This window comes from Manis pentadactyla, chromosome 1, assembly GCF_030020395.1.
Source record: "Manis pentadactyla isolate mManPen7 chromosome 1, mManPen7.hap1, whole genome shotgun sequence".
Taxonomy (NCBI): Eukaryota; Metazoa; Chordata; class Mammalia; order Pholidota; family Manidae; genus Manis; species Manis pentadactyla.
Window position 1 is genome coordinate 185,513,348 of NC_080019.1, and position 17,459 is coordinate 185,530,806.

General features: G+C 50.4%; 1 protein-coding gene across 2 annotated transcripts in view; it reads left to right on the forward strand.

The window, feature by feature from the left end:
- LOC118909639 (nucleolar pre-ribosomal-associated protein 1-like) overlaps positions 1 to 17,459 on the forward strand; it is a 67,097-nt gene that overhangs the window by 31,437 nt on the left and 18,201 nt on the right. For both annotated transcript variants that reach the window (XM_057504091.1, XM_036880308.2), the window contains exons 16-28: positions 18 to 134; positions 587 to 725; positions 1,511 to 1,681; positions 2,718 to 2,911; positions 4,666 to 4,884; positions 5,616 to 5,795; positions 7,219 to 8,074; positions 8,771 to 8,972; positions 9,625 to 9,811; positions 11,742 to 11,800; positions 13,353 to 13,546; positions 14,525 to 14,635; positions 14,875 to 14,938. In XM_057504091.1, the coding sequence (XP_057360074.1) occupies positions 18 to 134; positions 587 to 725; positions 1,511 to 1,681; positions 2,718 to 2,911; positions 4,666 to 4,884; positions 5,616 to 5,795; positions 7,219 to 8,074; positions 8,771 to 8,972; positions 9,625 to 9,811; positions 11,742 to 11,800; positions 13,353 to 13,546; positions 14,525 to 14,635; positions 14,875 to 14,938 (2,693 nt within the window). The remainder of the gene's footprint in view (positions 1 to 17; positions 135 to 586; positions 726 to 1,510; positions 1,682 to 2,717; positions 2,912 to 4,665; positions 4,885 to 5,615; positions 5,796 to 7,218; positions 8,075 to 8,770; positions 8,973 to 9,624; positions 9,812 to 11,741; positions 11,801 to 13,352; positions 13,547 to 14,524; positions 14,636 to 14,874; positions 14,939 to 17,459) is intronic.

Here is a 17,459-nt window from a genome sequence, read left to right on the forward strand (position 1 = left end):
CGGTCCGCTTCCTGCAGATTCTGCGAGACACGGGGGTGTTTGAGCACACCTGGGAGGAGCTGGCGCTGTGGCTGGAGCACGTGGAGAGCACTGGGGAAGAGAGAAGAGAAGCCGTGATTCGGTTTTTGGAACACGTAAGCACAGATTCCCTGTGTACCGAGCTTGCCCAATTAACTATATGAAGCGATCCTAGCGCGATTTAAGGTATTTTTGATGCACTGGTGCCAAAAGGCCTCTCTTCCTGGTGTACTTCCTCATTCTTACCAGGATGTCCGAATCCCCTTAGTCTTAGAATCTGTAAAAATGGACTACACTTCTCTGTGCTCTTTAATTTCCTATTGGGAATTGGTTTTTGCACTAGGGAATAGTGGTATAGTAAGAACGATAGGAAAAGTTATACTAAAAGGAGATTTTTGTTTAATTCTATAATAAAAAGTATAAAAAAGTTTGCAGAAAAATTACTGCTCTTATTAAGGACTGTTAACATTTTAGCCCTTCCCTTTATTTTACCAGAGACAGTTGTGGCATTTTTTCCATTTCATTTATGAAATTCTAAATTTTTTCCACGTGGCTCCTGCATGCCCAGGTTTTATTGACGTTGGTGGCGAATCCCTCCTCATACACAGACAAAGCATCTGACTTTGTTCAAGAAGCTAGCACACTGCAGGGCCCTGTGACGCAGCAGAGCGCCGATGATGTCAGCATTCCCATCTCCCACATCGACGGTGGGTGTCACCCCCTCTTGCCCTCCTTGGGGTTCTGAAGATGGAACCACAGTGGCAGAGTAGAGACAGAACATGAGAACTGCATTCATGTCTTGTGCAGGGGGCAGATGTCCCATTTATTTGCATCTAAAATGAGCCTACTGTGGAAATGGAAGTTAGTTGTGTTATGTGTTCATGTAATGGGAAATCTGTAATGAGCCTGTTTGCTGGGTTATTTTGTTTTCTTTTGTTCTGTGCAGTGTTTACTGTGCCAGGTGCTGATCTAAACTCTTTTTGAATCTTAACTCATGTAACCTCATAAACTACCCAAAGTGGGGGGTATTATCCTCATTTTATACCTTAGTAAGGCAGCTGAGGCCCAGAAAGGTTAAGGAATTTGCTGAAGCTCACATAGCTCATACGTAGCAAAGTCAGGATTTGAACCCAGATGCTCTGTCTCTGCCTGCTTTAATCATCACATTCTTTTGCTTTGCACAGATTTTGACTTGTTTGCCTGAATATCCAGGTTCAAGTTTCTGGGCTTCTCAGCATCACTTAAGGAAACTTCAGCCTCTTCTCACCTGAGCTGGATATCCTGCCTTTTATCTGGCAAAGAGCTTAAGATTTTATAGGCAATGTCCTCATATGTTTAGAAGCAAACTTTATATTAAGCATTGTCCCCTGAGAGAAGTTTAGCTTTCTCTCTCTTTGCCAGTGTTCTCTTGCTTATCCCTCCCTGGGAGATTCTTTGCCGGAGGTCCTTTGGTGGCTGTTTCCTCAACTTGATTCCCTCCTTTCTGCCTTAGACGTTCTTGACATGATGGACGTCCTGGTGGAGGGCAGCGAAGGTTTGGATGAAGAGATCGGATTCTTACTGAATGAGGACATGATCCTGCTCACGTTCCCATTCAGTGCTGTGGTCCCTGCAGCCCTAGAAGCCAGGAATACATTACTCCGTGGGACAGAGAATAAAGCTGGTACCTTGTGTAGTCAGGGTGATCTGGGTGCCTCAGGGCAGCTGGGCCCTTGAATAGGAGGTGGGATTCCAGGGCCTCTGGAGTAATTGCTGAAAACCCAAGGCAGCAGGGGTTCAGCTCCACTAAAGTGGTAGCTCCCTGGCCAGCAGAGCTAAACATGCAGGGATAGGAATCTGGAGGCTGGCTGGGCTGTAGGAAAATTGGCCGTGTGAGGGATGCCTCTCAAGTGATGTGTTCATATGGCTGTACAGACACCTGCTGTAACACTGATGTTTTCTCTTCAGTGTTTATTCCTGCCTTCTTGATGCTAAGGTGTGAGTCCTGTGCAGTTGCTGGGTATCAAGGCAACTTGGAGCCAAGGAAGCACTCAGAGATCACAGTAGTGTAATTAGTCAGGATTGCTCACACTTTGCTGCAGTAACAAATAAGCCCCAATATGTCAGTGATTAAATGAGTACAGGTCTCTTTCTCGACCTTGTCATAGCCAGTACATGTCAGTTTGTTCTCCTGGGTGACTGTCCTCCAGGAAATAGTGCAGGAGGGATCTAAGCTGCTCCCATCTTAGAGCTGTGCCACCTCACTATGGCTTCCAAAGTCACTGTGAAAGAAGAAGAGAGTGTGGACAGCCAAGCAAGGGGTGTTAAAGCCAGGCTGGAAGTGTCTAAACCCATCATGTGGGCCTGACCTAACTGCAAGGGAGGCTCGTGTGCTCAGGAAGATACAATGGGCTGGTGAACACCAAGCAACTCCTGGTCCCAGGTGTCTTTTGCTTCACCTCTTCTATGGCTAAGTCTGCACTTCTGGGCCTCAGGACCTGCAGCATGGCTGTGTGCCACATGCTGCAGGTCCTTTAATAAGACGGAGCCTGGTGTGGTCTGGAGTGTGAATGCCTGCCTTCCAGTGCAGTTATGTGACCTTTGTGATGTTGGTGTGAGTTTCTCTGGGTCTTGAATATGTGTGGGGGTTGGTGTTACTGGTGGGTCTCAGCAGGACAGTCCCAGCAAGCCTCTCCTTGCACGCTGTCCTTCCTTTGCAGGAGAAAGTGCTGTGGCATATCTGATAGCAGTGCTGACAGACCTCCTCCACACCCAGAGAGACCCTCTGGCTCTGTGTCTTCTGCTACAGTCTTATGATAAGTTGGAGCCTCCCATCGCATCTTGCTGTCATCAGCTGTCCCAGTTCAACAGATACTACAGCCGCTGGATCCCAGAGCCAGCGCGACAGGCCTTGGTGAGCTGCTGCAGTCTCTACTCCTGTGGAAACCAGGCTCCAGAAAACCTGGGAGGTTGCTCCCTGTGGTCCACAGCTGCGTAGCTTTACAGCTGTACAGCTTGCAGGGTGAAATTTCTCAACCACCTGCTTTCCTTGGCGTAGGATAGGGCACTAGGGGGTGTCACTGCTGCTCAGCTGACATTACTGAGACACAGAGGGCTCAGTGATGCAGCTGAATGGATTTCCCACTGGCTGGGGAGCCGGCCAGTCACTGTCATCTTTGGGGAGGGATGTTGCCTTTTCTGGTTTCTTCCCCGGGTGATCTGGGCAGGCCTGTCTCGAAGCTCTCCTCTCTGGACCTTGGCGTGCACCTGGGCCTCTCAGGCTCAGCTGTCAGACCTGGCCTCTGAAGGCCTCTAGCAGGCTCCATTGTGCTATAAGTGGGGAAGTAAAAAAGAAAGAAAGGATTTTCTTTGGGTGGGACCACATTCCTTGATGGATGGCTGCAGGTCCTCCTCCAATGTGGAGTGTTTACAAACACTGCTGGAGGTGAGAAATTAACTTTGTAGTGTATGTTTTGTGTATTGATTTGATTTCACCTGTGCTAAGAAAGCAGATGGCGTAGGAGCTCTTTGTCTTGGGATATTTGTCACAATAGCTTACTGTGACTGCATTTTACTCTTTGTCAGGGCCTCACACTAACTACAACGTGTATTTTAAGCCATTTCATCCTCACAACAACTCAAGGTCGAGACTTGCTGCCTTCATGATATGTGTGGGGAAACTGAGGCACAGAGTGTTCCACCTCCAGGTATTGGTGGAATCAGGCTCCAGAATCCAGGCCCTTCATGGCTACTGCCGCCTTCTTGCACATGCTGGGCAGTGCTTAAGACCTGGTTATGGCCTAACAGCAGCCTCTGTGGAGGTTAGCAGTTCAGCGCTGCACTGCGTGGGGCTCCAAATACATGAGTTGCCTCTCCGCAGAGGTCATAGCAGTGGTTCTCACACTTGAGGGCACATCAGAGCCCCAGTGGCTTGTCCAGGCACCTCACTGGCTACATACTCCTTCTGTCCCACAGGCCTGAGTAGGGCCTGGAATTTGCATTTCTAACAAGTTCCCAGGTGCAGCTGCTTTTGGTCCAGGACCCCACAGTGAGACCCGCTGAGTTTCAGGGCACATGCAGCCTAGTTTTGTTGGAAGCCTAGTTAGGAAGTGGCCTGTTTGGAGGTACAACACCAAAAGCCACGTGGGGTAAATACAGAGGAAGTTTAGGAATTCTGCTGGAAGTTAACATCTTCAGGTGGAGGCAGAACAACTCCAGAAATATAACATCATTCTGTCTTATCCTCCCAAGATAGTGTAACTGTGGCTCCTGGGGTGGCCTTTGGAAGGCACGGCACTCACCAAGCCAGCCCATTACAGGGTGTGGGTTCCCAGTTCCAGTGATTAGTCACAGTGACCCCCGTGAGTAAAACCATGTCTCTGTCACCTTTGGCTCTGCCTGCAGTGTCTGTTCTCCAAGGCATGGAAATGCTTCCTTGATCCAGTGCCTTCGCATTAACATTCTCTAAGAAACACAGGGAATCTGATCCTAGCACTGAGTTTACTGAACTGAAGTGCTGCATGTAGCGTTCATTTTGGTGTGAGGACGTGATTATTGTGACGCGTGTCCCTGGCAGGAGCGTCGCCCTGCCCCTGTTTCAGCACACTGCCTCTTCTGCCTGTGGTGATGTGTCTTTCCTCTTCTCCTGGCTTTTGCTGTCTCCCCAAGCCGCTTCAGATGCCAGGCAGCCTTGCCCCCCAGGGCCCTGCAGCTTCCGGCTTCACCGCCCTGCTGCAGACGGCCTATGAGAGCGAGGGTGCGCTCCTGGATGAGGGTGTGCAGGCACAGCTGCTGGACGCCCTCCCGCGCCTCCCCATGCACCAGATCCTGCGCTCAGCAAAACACTTGCTGCTCTACCTCCGGAGCACCGTGGAGAACTTTGGCCAGGTCAGTGCCACTCCCGCAGCCCCCACCTGATCTCTGCCTCCAAGTGGGTCCAAACTGAGTGACAGTATCAGTAGAGTCCTGGGGTCACATAGTCACCCCTTTCCACATGTGGGGAGTTGGTGACCTGGCACACACAGGGCTGCAGGAAGCCTGCAGCTTGGGAGCCCAGACCATCAGGTGAGGACTGATAGCTTAGCCCAGCTGCCTTGCTTCATGAAGCAGATGCACAGAAGAGGGTTCAGCGCCCATGTTCTCGAGGCCTTATTTCAAACTCAGCAAATCCCCCAGCAGCAGCAGATGGGAGCCAGGTGCTGGAACCTTGGCACTGGGGCAACTGTTCGTCAGGATAGGGCCCTTCTTATGGCAGACTGGATCAGCAGCATGGTCGGCTGTCCTGTTTTCCTTGTGTAAGTTTTAACTCAGGAGTTCATTGGTGAGCTTTCTGATCGTGGTATGGTTTATAGATTTTTATTAGGTTTTGAGGTAGGCCTTTTCCCCTCATTTTAGTCAAAATAAACATATTTCATCAAGATGAGGAGGACTTATCTTACTGAGAAATGACTTTGAGGTTATCTGTGTTTTATAAGGAGTTGCCATTCTAGCCTGCCTCCTTCCTCAGTCCTTGTTTCTAGTAGCATTGCACCTTCCGGTCACAGATGAACTTGGCAGTTGCTGTTTGGGTGACTCACTTCTTCCCTGGCCTGAGGGATCATTGGCTCTTGTCCTCACAGCTGGGCAGAAGTACGGGGCTGCCCCTTCTGCAGCTCCTGCTGGATCTCCTCAGGCGCCTGGTCCTCCACTGCGAGCAGCTGGATGCCCAGAACCAGCAGAAGTGCGAGGCTGCTCAGGCCGAATCCGAACTCTTTTTGGACATGGAGGCCATGGCCTCCCTGGAGTTGGCCAGTGACAAGGTAGCGCTGCCCTTCTGTGGGTCTCCTTCCTGTTAGCCTTTCCCTAGAAAGTTACAGACACTGGCTTTCTTCCACTTTATTGCAGGAAAATAGGGAAGTGCAGAACACCACAGAGGGGACCCTGAAGCCACATAACCCCCCACCCAGAGACAAAGCAGGGTGTCATTTATGTTTCCATCATTTCTCTGCACTCACACGCACCTTCCCTCAAAGCAATCTTCCCTTGCACCCTGAAAAACTGAGCGTGAAAGTTTCCTCTTCAGTAGTTGCAGCCTGTGTGGCACAGAGGTTGGGCAGGTGCTCAGGGTCCCTCTCCACAGCGGGCATGGCCCCGAAAGCAGCTTTGTTCATACTGTTTGTCTCTGGAAGCCAGCTGTCCCATGGGGTCAGGGCCAGTCCTTCTCTTACAATTTGCATTTACCCATTAACTGGGGTCGAGAGGCAAACATGTTCCTCATTTCACCATCTAAGGTATGGCCTCCTGCCTTTTATCTCCAAGTTGACTTTCTAGGAGGCATCTTTGGTGCACGACCACCTGTTAGCCTGTAAATCAGGGCAAAGCAGTCCTAACACAAAACGTGCTTTTCTGTTTTTAGCTGGGGAAGCCCAGTTGGAAAGTGTAATCGTCTCCTTTTTCCTTCGTGTAGTTCAAAATACGGAAGGAAGATGTATTCCTGTCCCAGGGACTGATGTGACTTCGTTGGCTAGGAGTCATGTCAGCAAGGCTGCCCCGAATGACTGAATCAGATTATTCTCAGACCCAGCCAAGGGCCTCAGTTGTTTCTGCTCAGTAGTTTCAACCCAGTGGTGGGTTCAGGGTAGTTCCTCGGGAGTTGCTCAAGGTCCAGCATTCTTCTGAAAGCGGAGATGAGATTCCCTGTACTTCTGGGTAGTGGACTTTCACAGCAGTTTAACCCTGATCCTCCTTCCCGAGACACGGGTGTATTCTAAGCTGTGATGGCCCTGCCCGAGTTGTCAGCAGGTACCCCCATCCCCTCAACCAGATTTATTTAGGAGGGCAGGGCTGCTAAGAGAAACAGGCGGCTGATCTTTATTGCGTTGTGTCTCTCTGTGGCCTACCGCCTGCACTGAGTGACTGGAGACAGTTATGGCATAAAATAAACTCCCTCCAGCCACATTGCTTAGACACCTGCCCATTGGAGCCAGGTACTGGCCAAGGCACAGTCCAGTCTTTGCAGCCCCTGGTGGGAGGATGCACTGCAATTGGATTACAGCTCTTACTGGGCTGGGGTCAGGGTGCTGTGGGCAACGCTGAGACTTGGGCATGAGGGTGGAATGGCTCAGGGAAGCTGCTTTCTACCCTCTGTCTACTCAGAGCATCGAATACTCCCATAGCGGCTGCTGCTCCTACCTGCCGGCCCTGGTCCGTGTGTGAGGTCTGTGCCTTGTCACTGTATTTCAGACGCTGGAGAAGGTGCTTGTGGCTGTCCTCAAACACCCCACACTGGAGGGCTGGTTCCTGGCCCTGGAGCAGCAGGCCCTTCCTCCACACACACTCAGCCCTCCCTTCGTGAAGCTCCTGGCAGCCCACCTCAGTGCAGGGGTCCTGCAGCTGTTGATGGCCAGTGCCCCCATCCTCCGGGGCATTGGTCAGCTGGGCCTCCTGGCTAGGTACTCAGAAGCTATCACGCGGAGCGTGTTGAAAGAGCTGCAGGACAGGAGGGCAGGCCCGGCCATGGCAACACGAAAGACCCTCCCGCAATTGGAGGCTCTGCAGGGGCTGCACCCGTTCATGGAGCATGCCCAACTCCACGAGATCACCTTGGCCCTGCTGAGCCTGCCCAAGGCCCATCTGGTGGCCCAGCGACCCATGAAGTCCCACACAAAGGAGAGATGGCTGAATGCTCTTGGCAAGACCCTGGTCCAACTGTTGACCAGTAGCTCCCAGGATGAGCTGCAGAGCGGCGAGCTCCTCTGGGCCTCTGAGTATGTGAGAGGCCTGGGGGCTTTGCTCCCCACATTGGCCATGGATGAGATGGACACTGTGTTCCTCCATGCTCTTCAGAGACAGCCCATGCTGGCCCCCGCGGTTGGGGTAGACCTGCTCGACTACTGCCTGGACCGGCGGACGCAGGCGGCCCTTGGCATCGCTACCCTGCTCCTGCAGCAGAGCTGCACCGCGCTGCTGCGGGTGGAGCTGTGGTTCGCACAGCCTGGCCGGGGGCTCTGCCTCCAGGAGCACCTGGACGACTTCCTCCCCCTTGTCCACACATACCTGCAGTGCAGGACTCACGGACACTTCACACGCCCAGCAGGAGGTACGGGGAAGGTGGCATCGGGTGGCTGGGAGTTAGGATGGCTGGGCTGAGGAGGTGCAGCCACGTGTCTGTTGTTAACCCTGGGCCTTCACTCTCCTGGGCAGCAGTTCTTTTCCTCCCTGTTTGACCCAGCTTTACAGACTGAGAGATGGGGATGCTTAATTTCATTCCTTTGTATTGTTTGTGTGAACGGGTTTTAGCTCGCTGTGGGGCCTCTGTGCTGTATAACTGCATGTTGCTGGTGACATGTGTTTTTAATAAGTGAGAGCACCCTGCGGGGGGAGCTTCCTGTGCTTCCTGTACAGTTCTCCTTATGTTCCTCCCTGTTCCCGTGCCTCTGAAGAGTGAATCCGTGTGGGTCCAGAACCTTGGTACTCATGGTCTTATCACAAAGCTTCAAGCCGGGGGGTCTCGCCCAGGGGTTAAAGGGTCGCTGTCAGAGGGCTGACTGATGAGGGGTGACCAGTGCTTTGCTGGTACGTGTTGAACAGCTGGCCCATAGGGGAGACTGATTTGTAGTGCTTGCCAACTTCGGTGGGGTCAGAACTCCTGCCCTCGCCACTCCCAGGCTACCAGGGTGACATCACTCCGTCACGAGAGTCCTGTAATTTAGTCATGGGCTCCTGTGAGCTGGTGCGTAGCTGGCTCCAGTACAGCGTGGTACACCACTACCTCTCCTTTTCTTGTCTGCCCCAGTGTCCTCTGCTGTCATTCTTGTCTTGAGGAAGGCCCTGTGGAGGCAGCTGCAGACCAAGCTTCTCAGCGTTGAAGGCCCCCCAGACTCTGGGCTGCATCAGGAGATCCTGGCCCAGCTGGTCCCGTTTGCAAGAACCAGGGCCCTCAGTGTCCTCATGAACCATTTGCCCAGCTTGCTTCAGGCTCCCAACAGTCACAAGAGGTACGAAGGCTTAGACGGTTGGCTGTTCCCCTCTTGGATTCACTTTTCCCTGTAGTACTTGTAAACCAGTGAAAAACTGCTGCCCTGCTATTGGGCCGGAAAGTGAGAAGGCAGTTCTGGCTGGAGTGAGTGTGTCTCTGCAAGCAATGTCTGCTTCTGATTCCCTAAGAGCAGGGGTTCTCAACTAGGCATGATTTTGCCTCCTGTAGGGAACAATTGGCAATGTTGCATACTTTTTATTGTCACATCGTGGGGGAGGAAGTTTGTTCTGGCATCTAGGGGGTAGAAGCCAGGGGTGCTGCCAATTATCTTATAATGCATAGGACAGCCCCCCACCCACCCACCCATACACACACACAGAACAAAGAATTATGTGGCTCAAAAGTCAGTAGTGCTGAGGTTTGGATACACTAATTTAGGCAAAGTGGGGCCGATGTGTCCTTCTTTCTGGCGAACTCCTGTTATTTCTCCGTGCCCTGAGAATTCCGGTGCCTCTTTCGTGTTCAGTAAGAGGCAGGGGAAGCCTATGATCCCTGGGCTTGGGTAGTGTAGGGAGGACTCGGCACCTGTCCCCATGGCCCCTTGTGATGTTGGGTTCTGCTTCAACCTAGAGGAATTTAGGCCATCAGCATAACTCTGTTTTCTGCTACAGTTGGATCGTGGCCGACTCTGTTTCAGCTGCCCTGGAAGGATCGGCCGAAGAGCTGCGAGCCTGGAGAAGGACCCTGCTGGGATCATGTGTAGGATGGCTGGTTGCGGCTTTCAGTGGGAGCCAGCAAGGTGGTGACAGCTGCCAGGGTCAAGAGGAGCAAATGCTGCTGAGATTGAACAATCTGTTGGTGGGTGTCTTTTCTTAGAGATCCTGGTTAAATTTTAAGGGAGAGGGTGTGATAGACAAACCAAGGTTATAGGTTCCATTCCAAGCCAGGTGGCATGAATGGGACCCAGTAGGAAAGGAGAAGGGGCAGTGCCCCAGGGCGAAGCAGCAGGTGGGGGCAGCCTCTGGGATGATGAGCCATCTCTTATCAGGAATGGATGCTGGATTTTCTCAAACGCTTTGTTACATGTGCTGAGATGATTCTGTAGTTTTGTATTTTTTAATCCATTAATAAGTTGAGTAACATTAATTGATTTTTAAATGCTAAGCCAACCTTGCAGTCCTAGGATAAACCTACGTGACTGTGATATCTTATTGTTTTTATGTATTGTTGGATTTGATGTGTTAATATTTTATTATGAAATTTTGCATCTTGTGTACATGAGGGATGTTTATTCATAATTTTGTTTTCTTGCAATGTCTTTGTCCTGTTTTAGGATCACGTAACACTGCCCTCAGAATGACTTGGCAAGGGTTTCACTGGGTATAAAGTGCTAGGTTTTCTGTTTGGTCGTTTTCTTCAAGTCTCTTTTGCTCAGGATTCACTGAGCTTCATGGCTCTGTGAGCTGTTTTCATGAAGTTTAGAAGTACTCAGCTATTATTTTTGGCCATTATTCCCTTCTACTGAGGTGTCCTCTTTTGTTTAACTGTTGTATTTCTGCATAAATGTAATTCACAAACTGAAGGCGAGCAATATGAGCTGTTACTCAGTGTGTGGTGTCACATTGCATTAAAAGCCAGAATGTCTGTGACTTGTATTTAAACTCTGAACACAAGACTTGCAAAGTAATCCTCAGGAAAATAATCCCGGATTAAAGTTAATAAGTGTGTGATAGAGACACTCATAGGTTATAGATCAAGCAGTTGCCTATGGAGTTGTACTACGAGAGTTTAAAATCTATATTCCAGTCTAAATTATTTGTGCTACTGGCTTGTAATTTAAGGCACGTAGGCCCCCAAAATAGAACTGGGATAGAGGACAACCATCCTGAAACCTAGCATTGCTGAGCTGTAGGAGGGGTGTCCAGCTCACCTACCACTGGTCACAGCGGATGGTCCTGTCTGGTGCCATCATTAGCCCCTCCCCCAGCAGGCTGGCCTGGTGATTAAGTGACAGGCTGTGCCCTTGGGGGGTTTGTCTTCTTCCTCCTTATCCCACTTTTCCTCTCTTTTTCCTTTTTAATAGACTTTACGTTTTTTAGAGCCATTTTAGTTTCACATCAAAACTGACTGGAGACTACAGAGTTCCCACACTCCCTTGCTCCTGTGCACACACAGCCAAGCCCACTATCACATCCTCCACCAACTCTTCTCCTTTTACTGTAGCATAATTTTCATATTTCAGAATATAACCTCTTAAATGTATAGCTCTATGCTGACAGATACACATGCCCTTTCCATGAAGATTTTCACTTTTCCAGAAAGCTTCTGTTTCTCCCAGTCACTCCCTATCCCTACAGAGCCACCACTCTTCTGATTTAACATTATGCCATATTTGGAGGTTTCTCCCTGTCATAAATGGGGACCTACACAGGCCTTATAAGTGGCACAGAGGCCCTCCCCTGGGTAGAGGCACTGTCATGGATATAAACAGCCAGAGGGCCGGACCTGTTGTGTTGCAGGTGAGTTAGCGCCCTCTAAATGGCCAACAAACGTGAACATAATGACGATTTTGAAGTTGCCTCTTGCATGTTTGGTGTGCTAATAAAATGACAGAGCAGCTAGCAGAAATAACAGACCAAGTTAAAAAATCAAAGAAAGAAACAACTGCCTGCTTTTGTGAATTGCTTAGGTAACTATATCCCATATTTACTAAAAGGCTGTAATTTAAATTCCATATTCTATATTTTAAATTGAGTTGTCCCACGTATATTTCTCACTTTTTTTACAGAATTCACTTAATGATGTTGACCCTGGTGACTGGCAGAAATTTGTGAAGTCTGGACTCAAGTGAGTCGATTTTGTTTTCTCGGTGTGATGCAGTAAGGGTGTGAATGTAACTGATGACACAGAGCCAGTTCGGCAGTTTCTGTTAGCTTGTGTAAGTGGCGGAGGAGGTGCTGTTCTGGTTTTGGGGACAGAGGATGTGTCCTTTCGGATAAATGATTTCCCATGGACGCAGAGCATGCACCTGACAGTGCCAAGGGAGGCAGTTCTAAGTGCCAGCATGTGTGCAGAGCAACCCTGTGGCACCTGGCCTCCATAGGTGCTGGCAGTTCTCTGTGCTTGTCCTCATGTGTTCTCTCCCCGCTTCCGCCTGAAAGCATCACTCTTCTAATGCTGAGCTTTGTCATGGCCGTGGGTGTCCTCATACTTCGGTTGTGTGTCACTATGTCTCTAAACAATGAGTTACACTGATTAATGTGTTTAAGGTTTTACTCAAATATATAAATTTTCTTGTGCCTTTGCACAAATGTTTTTCATTTGCTGTGTTGATATATGCAGATTTAAGTCAATTTGTTTTTGCAGCTGTGGGCTATTCTGTCTTTATGACTGAACATCGGTTCATGTAGCTGGTCCCCTCCTGATGGACATCTCCTCCCTTTCTGCCTGCCTCCATTCCCCCAGTGAAGTTCGCATGTCTCTTAGTGCCAGTGCCCTCAGAGAGGGCCACTCACTGGCTGGGCACAGATTCAGTTTTACTAAATGATCACTTTGTTCTCCAAAGTTTTTAACCAACTTAACACGGTGAGAAAGTTCACTTTCTCCCCACTGGCACTTGATACGGTTGGACTTTTTAGCTTTTGGCAATCAGACAGTCATGATATAACATTTCATTGTGCCTGTGATTTTCATTTCCCCAATTATTCATCATCTTGAAACAAACAAAAATACTTAACCCAGAGGAGAGAAAGAAGTGAAGGTGGGTCACAGGTTAATAACAACTGTGGATTACTGTCATGAAATGGTAGCATTTCTTTCAATGTTTGATTAATTTGTATTTCTAGAATGCCCTAGAATCACTATATGCCAAGTGATTCTTAACATCGTTCACATATGACTGAAAAAGCTTTTTTCTAGAGTGACGCTTTCGTCCCTTTAGTGGGTTCTGAAGGGATTTAAGACAGAGGAGGCTTCTGAAGCATTTGCTGGGAGGGGTGAGTAGCCCCAAGTGGGAAGGAGGAAGGCTGACCTGGCAAGGTGAGCTGGCAGCAGCGAGTGTCACCTTTACCCCATCTGGCTGCTCGCTGCCTCCCAGTGCTACGGCTGAGCAGGAAGCTCATGTTGTGGTTGCCCCATCAAGAGAACAGCTGCCCCACATCCCCTCCCTGTCTGCAAGTGCTCCCTGAGATGGGAGGGCAGGAGGTTCGAGGTAACGTGAGTGTAAAGCAGGGGCAGTACAATGGAGATGGGCATATGCACATGCACTGTAAAGTTCTTGACTTTGGGCTGTGCTTGGATGATTTCCTAATAAAATGCTGAGGAAGTTTTTTTTTTTTATTTCTTGTGGCAAAATTCCCCTTTATAAAGCACTTTTCCCCTTTTGATTCTTTCCTCCTAGATTTCGGTATCAAGATCACACATTTTTAAAGGCCCTCCATGTTGCCATACAGCTCCTGTATCTTCCCAAAAACCCCACGTCCACGAAGCTCATCCAGCTCTCAGTGGTCCACATGATGCTCACCCAGCATTCTCTGTTTTTGCCAACTCTACTGAAGTCTGAGGAAGAGGAAACCCCACACAGTCAAGTAAAAGGTGACTGACTCCTCACCCTCCCCTCCCATTTCAGATAGGGACGTTCTTTCCTGGTGTCTCGAGCTAGCCTTGTGTTTTCAGAGCTAAGGAAGCATTACCAAGATGGTGTTAGAATAATACTGTCAAATCTAGGCTTTCGAAATGTTTCCTCTGACTCAGGGTCAAATAGCAAATGCAGACCTTTTCAAAGCCTGTTCCAGCTTATGGAGTCATGTTTACGGTCTTATTGATGTATCATGGGCAAAGGTTAAAATCTGTAGTTAGTGTAAGGTAGGAGAGGTGTCTGGCCTGTATAGTTGCATGAAATGTTTTAATGGGAAGACTGACAATCGTAACAAGCATGAAGGGCCCGAATGTTCCCGTTGACTCTCCACTACTAGGGACTCTTAAAGCCCAGGTTGCAGCTCCATCTCTAGCTCCATAAACGTGTTTTAGTGCTGTGATCCCAGTTTGGCACTGGCTGTGGGAGACTTTAGGGTCCTGCCCTCTTGAAGCCACACTTTGTTTAGAGACAGAATGGACATGCCCAAAGCCCAAACCGTTAGACAACCCTACAGAGTCGGCCTGTAATCTGTTAAATTGAAGAGAATCATTACCCAGGTTACAGGTACATGTGGTTAGAGAAAGTAAAAAGGCTCCTCCCTCTGTCCAGGTAGCAGTTGAAGTGTTGGAGAATTTGTTGATGTAATCATGGAGGAAATGCTTAGATTTTAAAATCTTTGGTGGCTTAAAATTTGGGGGCTGGGGTTCAGAGAGACAGATACCTGCCTTGTGAAAGACCCAGGAGGAAAGAACATCGTGAAGATGTATTTATTGAAAAAAGGAGAAGGGGGGAAAGGGACCAGGCACAGTTCTGAGACCAGTTCAGACAAGGGTATCTCAAGCATTGAAGTGTTCTTGAGAAGCTTTCTTCTGTACTTTGCCCTGGATTCGCGCATCCCCTGCTCTGCTGTGTGCTTGAGTGTTGTTTTCTTCCAGAAGCGCTGGTGGACTTGATGTTGGTGGTAGTGAGGATGTGCCCCTCCGTCTGTGAGAGCAGCCACTTTGCAGTGCTCCTTGGGGCCTATGGAGCCTCCCTCAGCATCCTGGGTGAGGGCGTGAGGACTAGGCAGCCTGAGAAGGGGGTGTGGGAGGACCCTGCAGGCAGTGTGAGCAGGGGTATGTGTGAGGACTGGGTGGTGTGAGTGGGGGTGTTTGTGAGGACTGGGCCATGTTAGCAGGGAGTGTGTGAGGGGACTGGGTGGTGTGAGCAGGGTATGAGGACCGGGTGGTATGCCGAGGTGGGAGGAGTGTGGGAGGGGTTCACACTCATCCTGACTGACTTGCAGACCAGAAGATTTTACTCCTCCTCCGGGCGTACGAGCAGAACAAGCTCAGCCTCATCAGCTTCAGGTGAGCTGGGCTGGAGATGTGAGCATCTGCTTGCTCTGCACAGCCAGCGCCCGGGATCGTCTCTTGTTCCTTGTTGGTTCTCAGGGAAAGGGGTGGACGGTAGGACTCCCTTAACTCACACTCCTGCTCCAGCTCCAGCACCGGCTGCCCCAGGCCCAGCTTGGCCTCACGGCCTGAGGACCCTGTTGGCAGGAACTGCACAGGCTGCTCTGCCCTGCTGATTGAGGGGTGCTTGTGTGTTGCAGACCTGCCCCTGTACTCTGTCCTGACCAGAGCATTTAGTTTAGTTGATTTTTCTGAACCTTTTTCTTTATGCTTTAGATGGGGATTTGCAGGCTGAAGAGTGAGGTGTTCATACTGGGCGTGAATTCCACTCCCCCACCCAGTCCATGTGCATGTATGTGCCGTGTCTGTCTGTCTTTCTCTCCTGGGCCCCTGGGGTCTGCTCACGAGCCTCCTTGGCCAGCACAGCTTCAGGCCATGAGGGGTGGAGATTGCCGCCTTTCCCTACAGGCCCTGCCCCAACCCCACACAGGCTCGGGTAGAGAGAGGACGTGGTGAAACGTGCGGCTCAGAGAGAGCGCCTCAGACTTGCGTTGTTGTCCTCGTTGCCCCTTTCCTCCTTATTTAGGACCAGCATCCTCACACCTGCTCTTGAAGAAGAGTTTGTGTGTGCAGACAAAGTGAGCCAGCTTATAGTTCAGGAGGGCTGTGCAGAGAAGGGGAAAAGGTTTCCATTGTACAACACCTTTTTTAAAGATAAAAGCTGTATTAGCCTATAAGCCATGGCCTCTCTCCACGCCCCAGCCAAATAAAAAACATTTCAGAAAACATTTTCTGTCTCTTGAGAAGGCCCAGGTCCTGAGTAAACATTCTCTTTCCTTCTGCTGTGAGTGGGCCTCACTCTTCCTGCTTGGAGTTGGACCCTTTCTGGAGTGAACAGGCTGGGTCCGCGGGAGAGGAAGCAGTTTTTCTCACAGGGAGGAGAGCTGGGCTGGCTCCCCATGTGAGTGCAGAGCACTGTCTCTCAGAGACCAAGGAGGTCAGACGGGGCCACCCAGGGAAGAAAGGTGGGGTCAGTTATGAAAGGAGTCTGGTTTCAGCCCCCAGGGAAGACAGGGTGGCCAGAGGATGGGAGCTCCCAGGCTCTGAGAAGGAACAGGAGTTTCCCCAGACTCAGGACAACCGTCCCATCCACATCCCGACTTGGAGGAGCAGGCCCGGCAGGGAAGTCACATGGGAGCTCTGTGGGGGTTCTGTGGGCAGACCTCACGCCAGGAAATGGTGCCAGTCTGCCCTGGGGGCTAGAGTACATCAGCTGCCCGCACCGGGAGGGCTCTCCTGAAGAAGATTCCTTATGTTAACTTGAATGACTGTTGCCTTGCTGCAAGTGAGTGAGTCTGTTTTCAGAATTTGGTTTGGACTTACCCTACTCAGTAGCTATATGTGGGGTGCCTGCCAAGCACACAGTGCTGGGCCCAGAACTGCGGGAACACCAAGAGGAATGAGACAGTCCTACTCTCTTTTGAGGGGCTCAGACCATCCTAAGTGGAACTCTTTTAAACCCGCTTCTGTGGGTGTAGCCAGTGGGAGCACAGGAAAGCACGCTCTCCCAGGAGAGTCAGGGGTCTTGGAGACAGGGTTAGCACTGAAGGACAGCAAGGGATTTGGTGGCAGAGGGAACAGTGTCACAGCCGCTGGGAGGTGGGAACGGCAGAACGTGTCTGGGAATGGTGAGTAGGTCAGCTTCTCTGTGTCACAGGACATGTAGGGCAGGGTGATGGGAGGGCCCGGCAGGCTGGCCCGTAAGGACTTCATGTGCCAGGCTGACTATCCCTACTTCCATGAGGAGACCCAGAGAGCTGATGACTGGGGCAGAGAAGTGGCCTTCCTCACAGCTGGGCTTTTGGGGAGCACCCTCTAGCAGTGGGGCCATGGATTGGGGGTAGCCAGGAGAAAGGAGAGGCGGAAGAGGGAGGCCTGTGTCGTTTTCCAGCAGGACAGAGAGGTGACGTCTCTGGGAGCTGCAGTGGGGGTTGGTGTGCCAGGTGTGTACGTGGTGGAATCCCGAGATGGGGCTAGCTAAAATGCAGTGCAGGCAGATGGGGAAAGGTTTCTATCAGTAAAGCATTTGCAGGTAACCAGGTTCTGTTCCTGTGGTCTAGCATGGATTCTGGAGCCAGACTCCCCAAGTTTGAATTCTAGCTGTGCTGCTGACCGGCTGGGCAAGTGACCATCTAAGCAACCTTCTTAACCTCTGTGCCTCTTCCTGTGTTTCCAAAGCGGGTATTAATGGCACCTATCTTATGGGGACTTTGTGCAGATTAAGTGAATTAATGTACCTGAAGGGCTTAGAGTAGAGCCTGGCTTATCATAGGCTGTCAGTGTGGGCCCTGTCATCATCCCCCACTGTCACCCCAGTCCTAAGTTGTGTCAGTGTGGGCCCCTGTTAGCATCTCTCACATTGCCCTATGTTGTGATGGGGATTAGGTGATAAAATCTATCTAATGTACTTAAAACA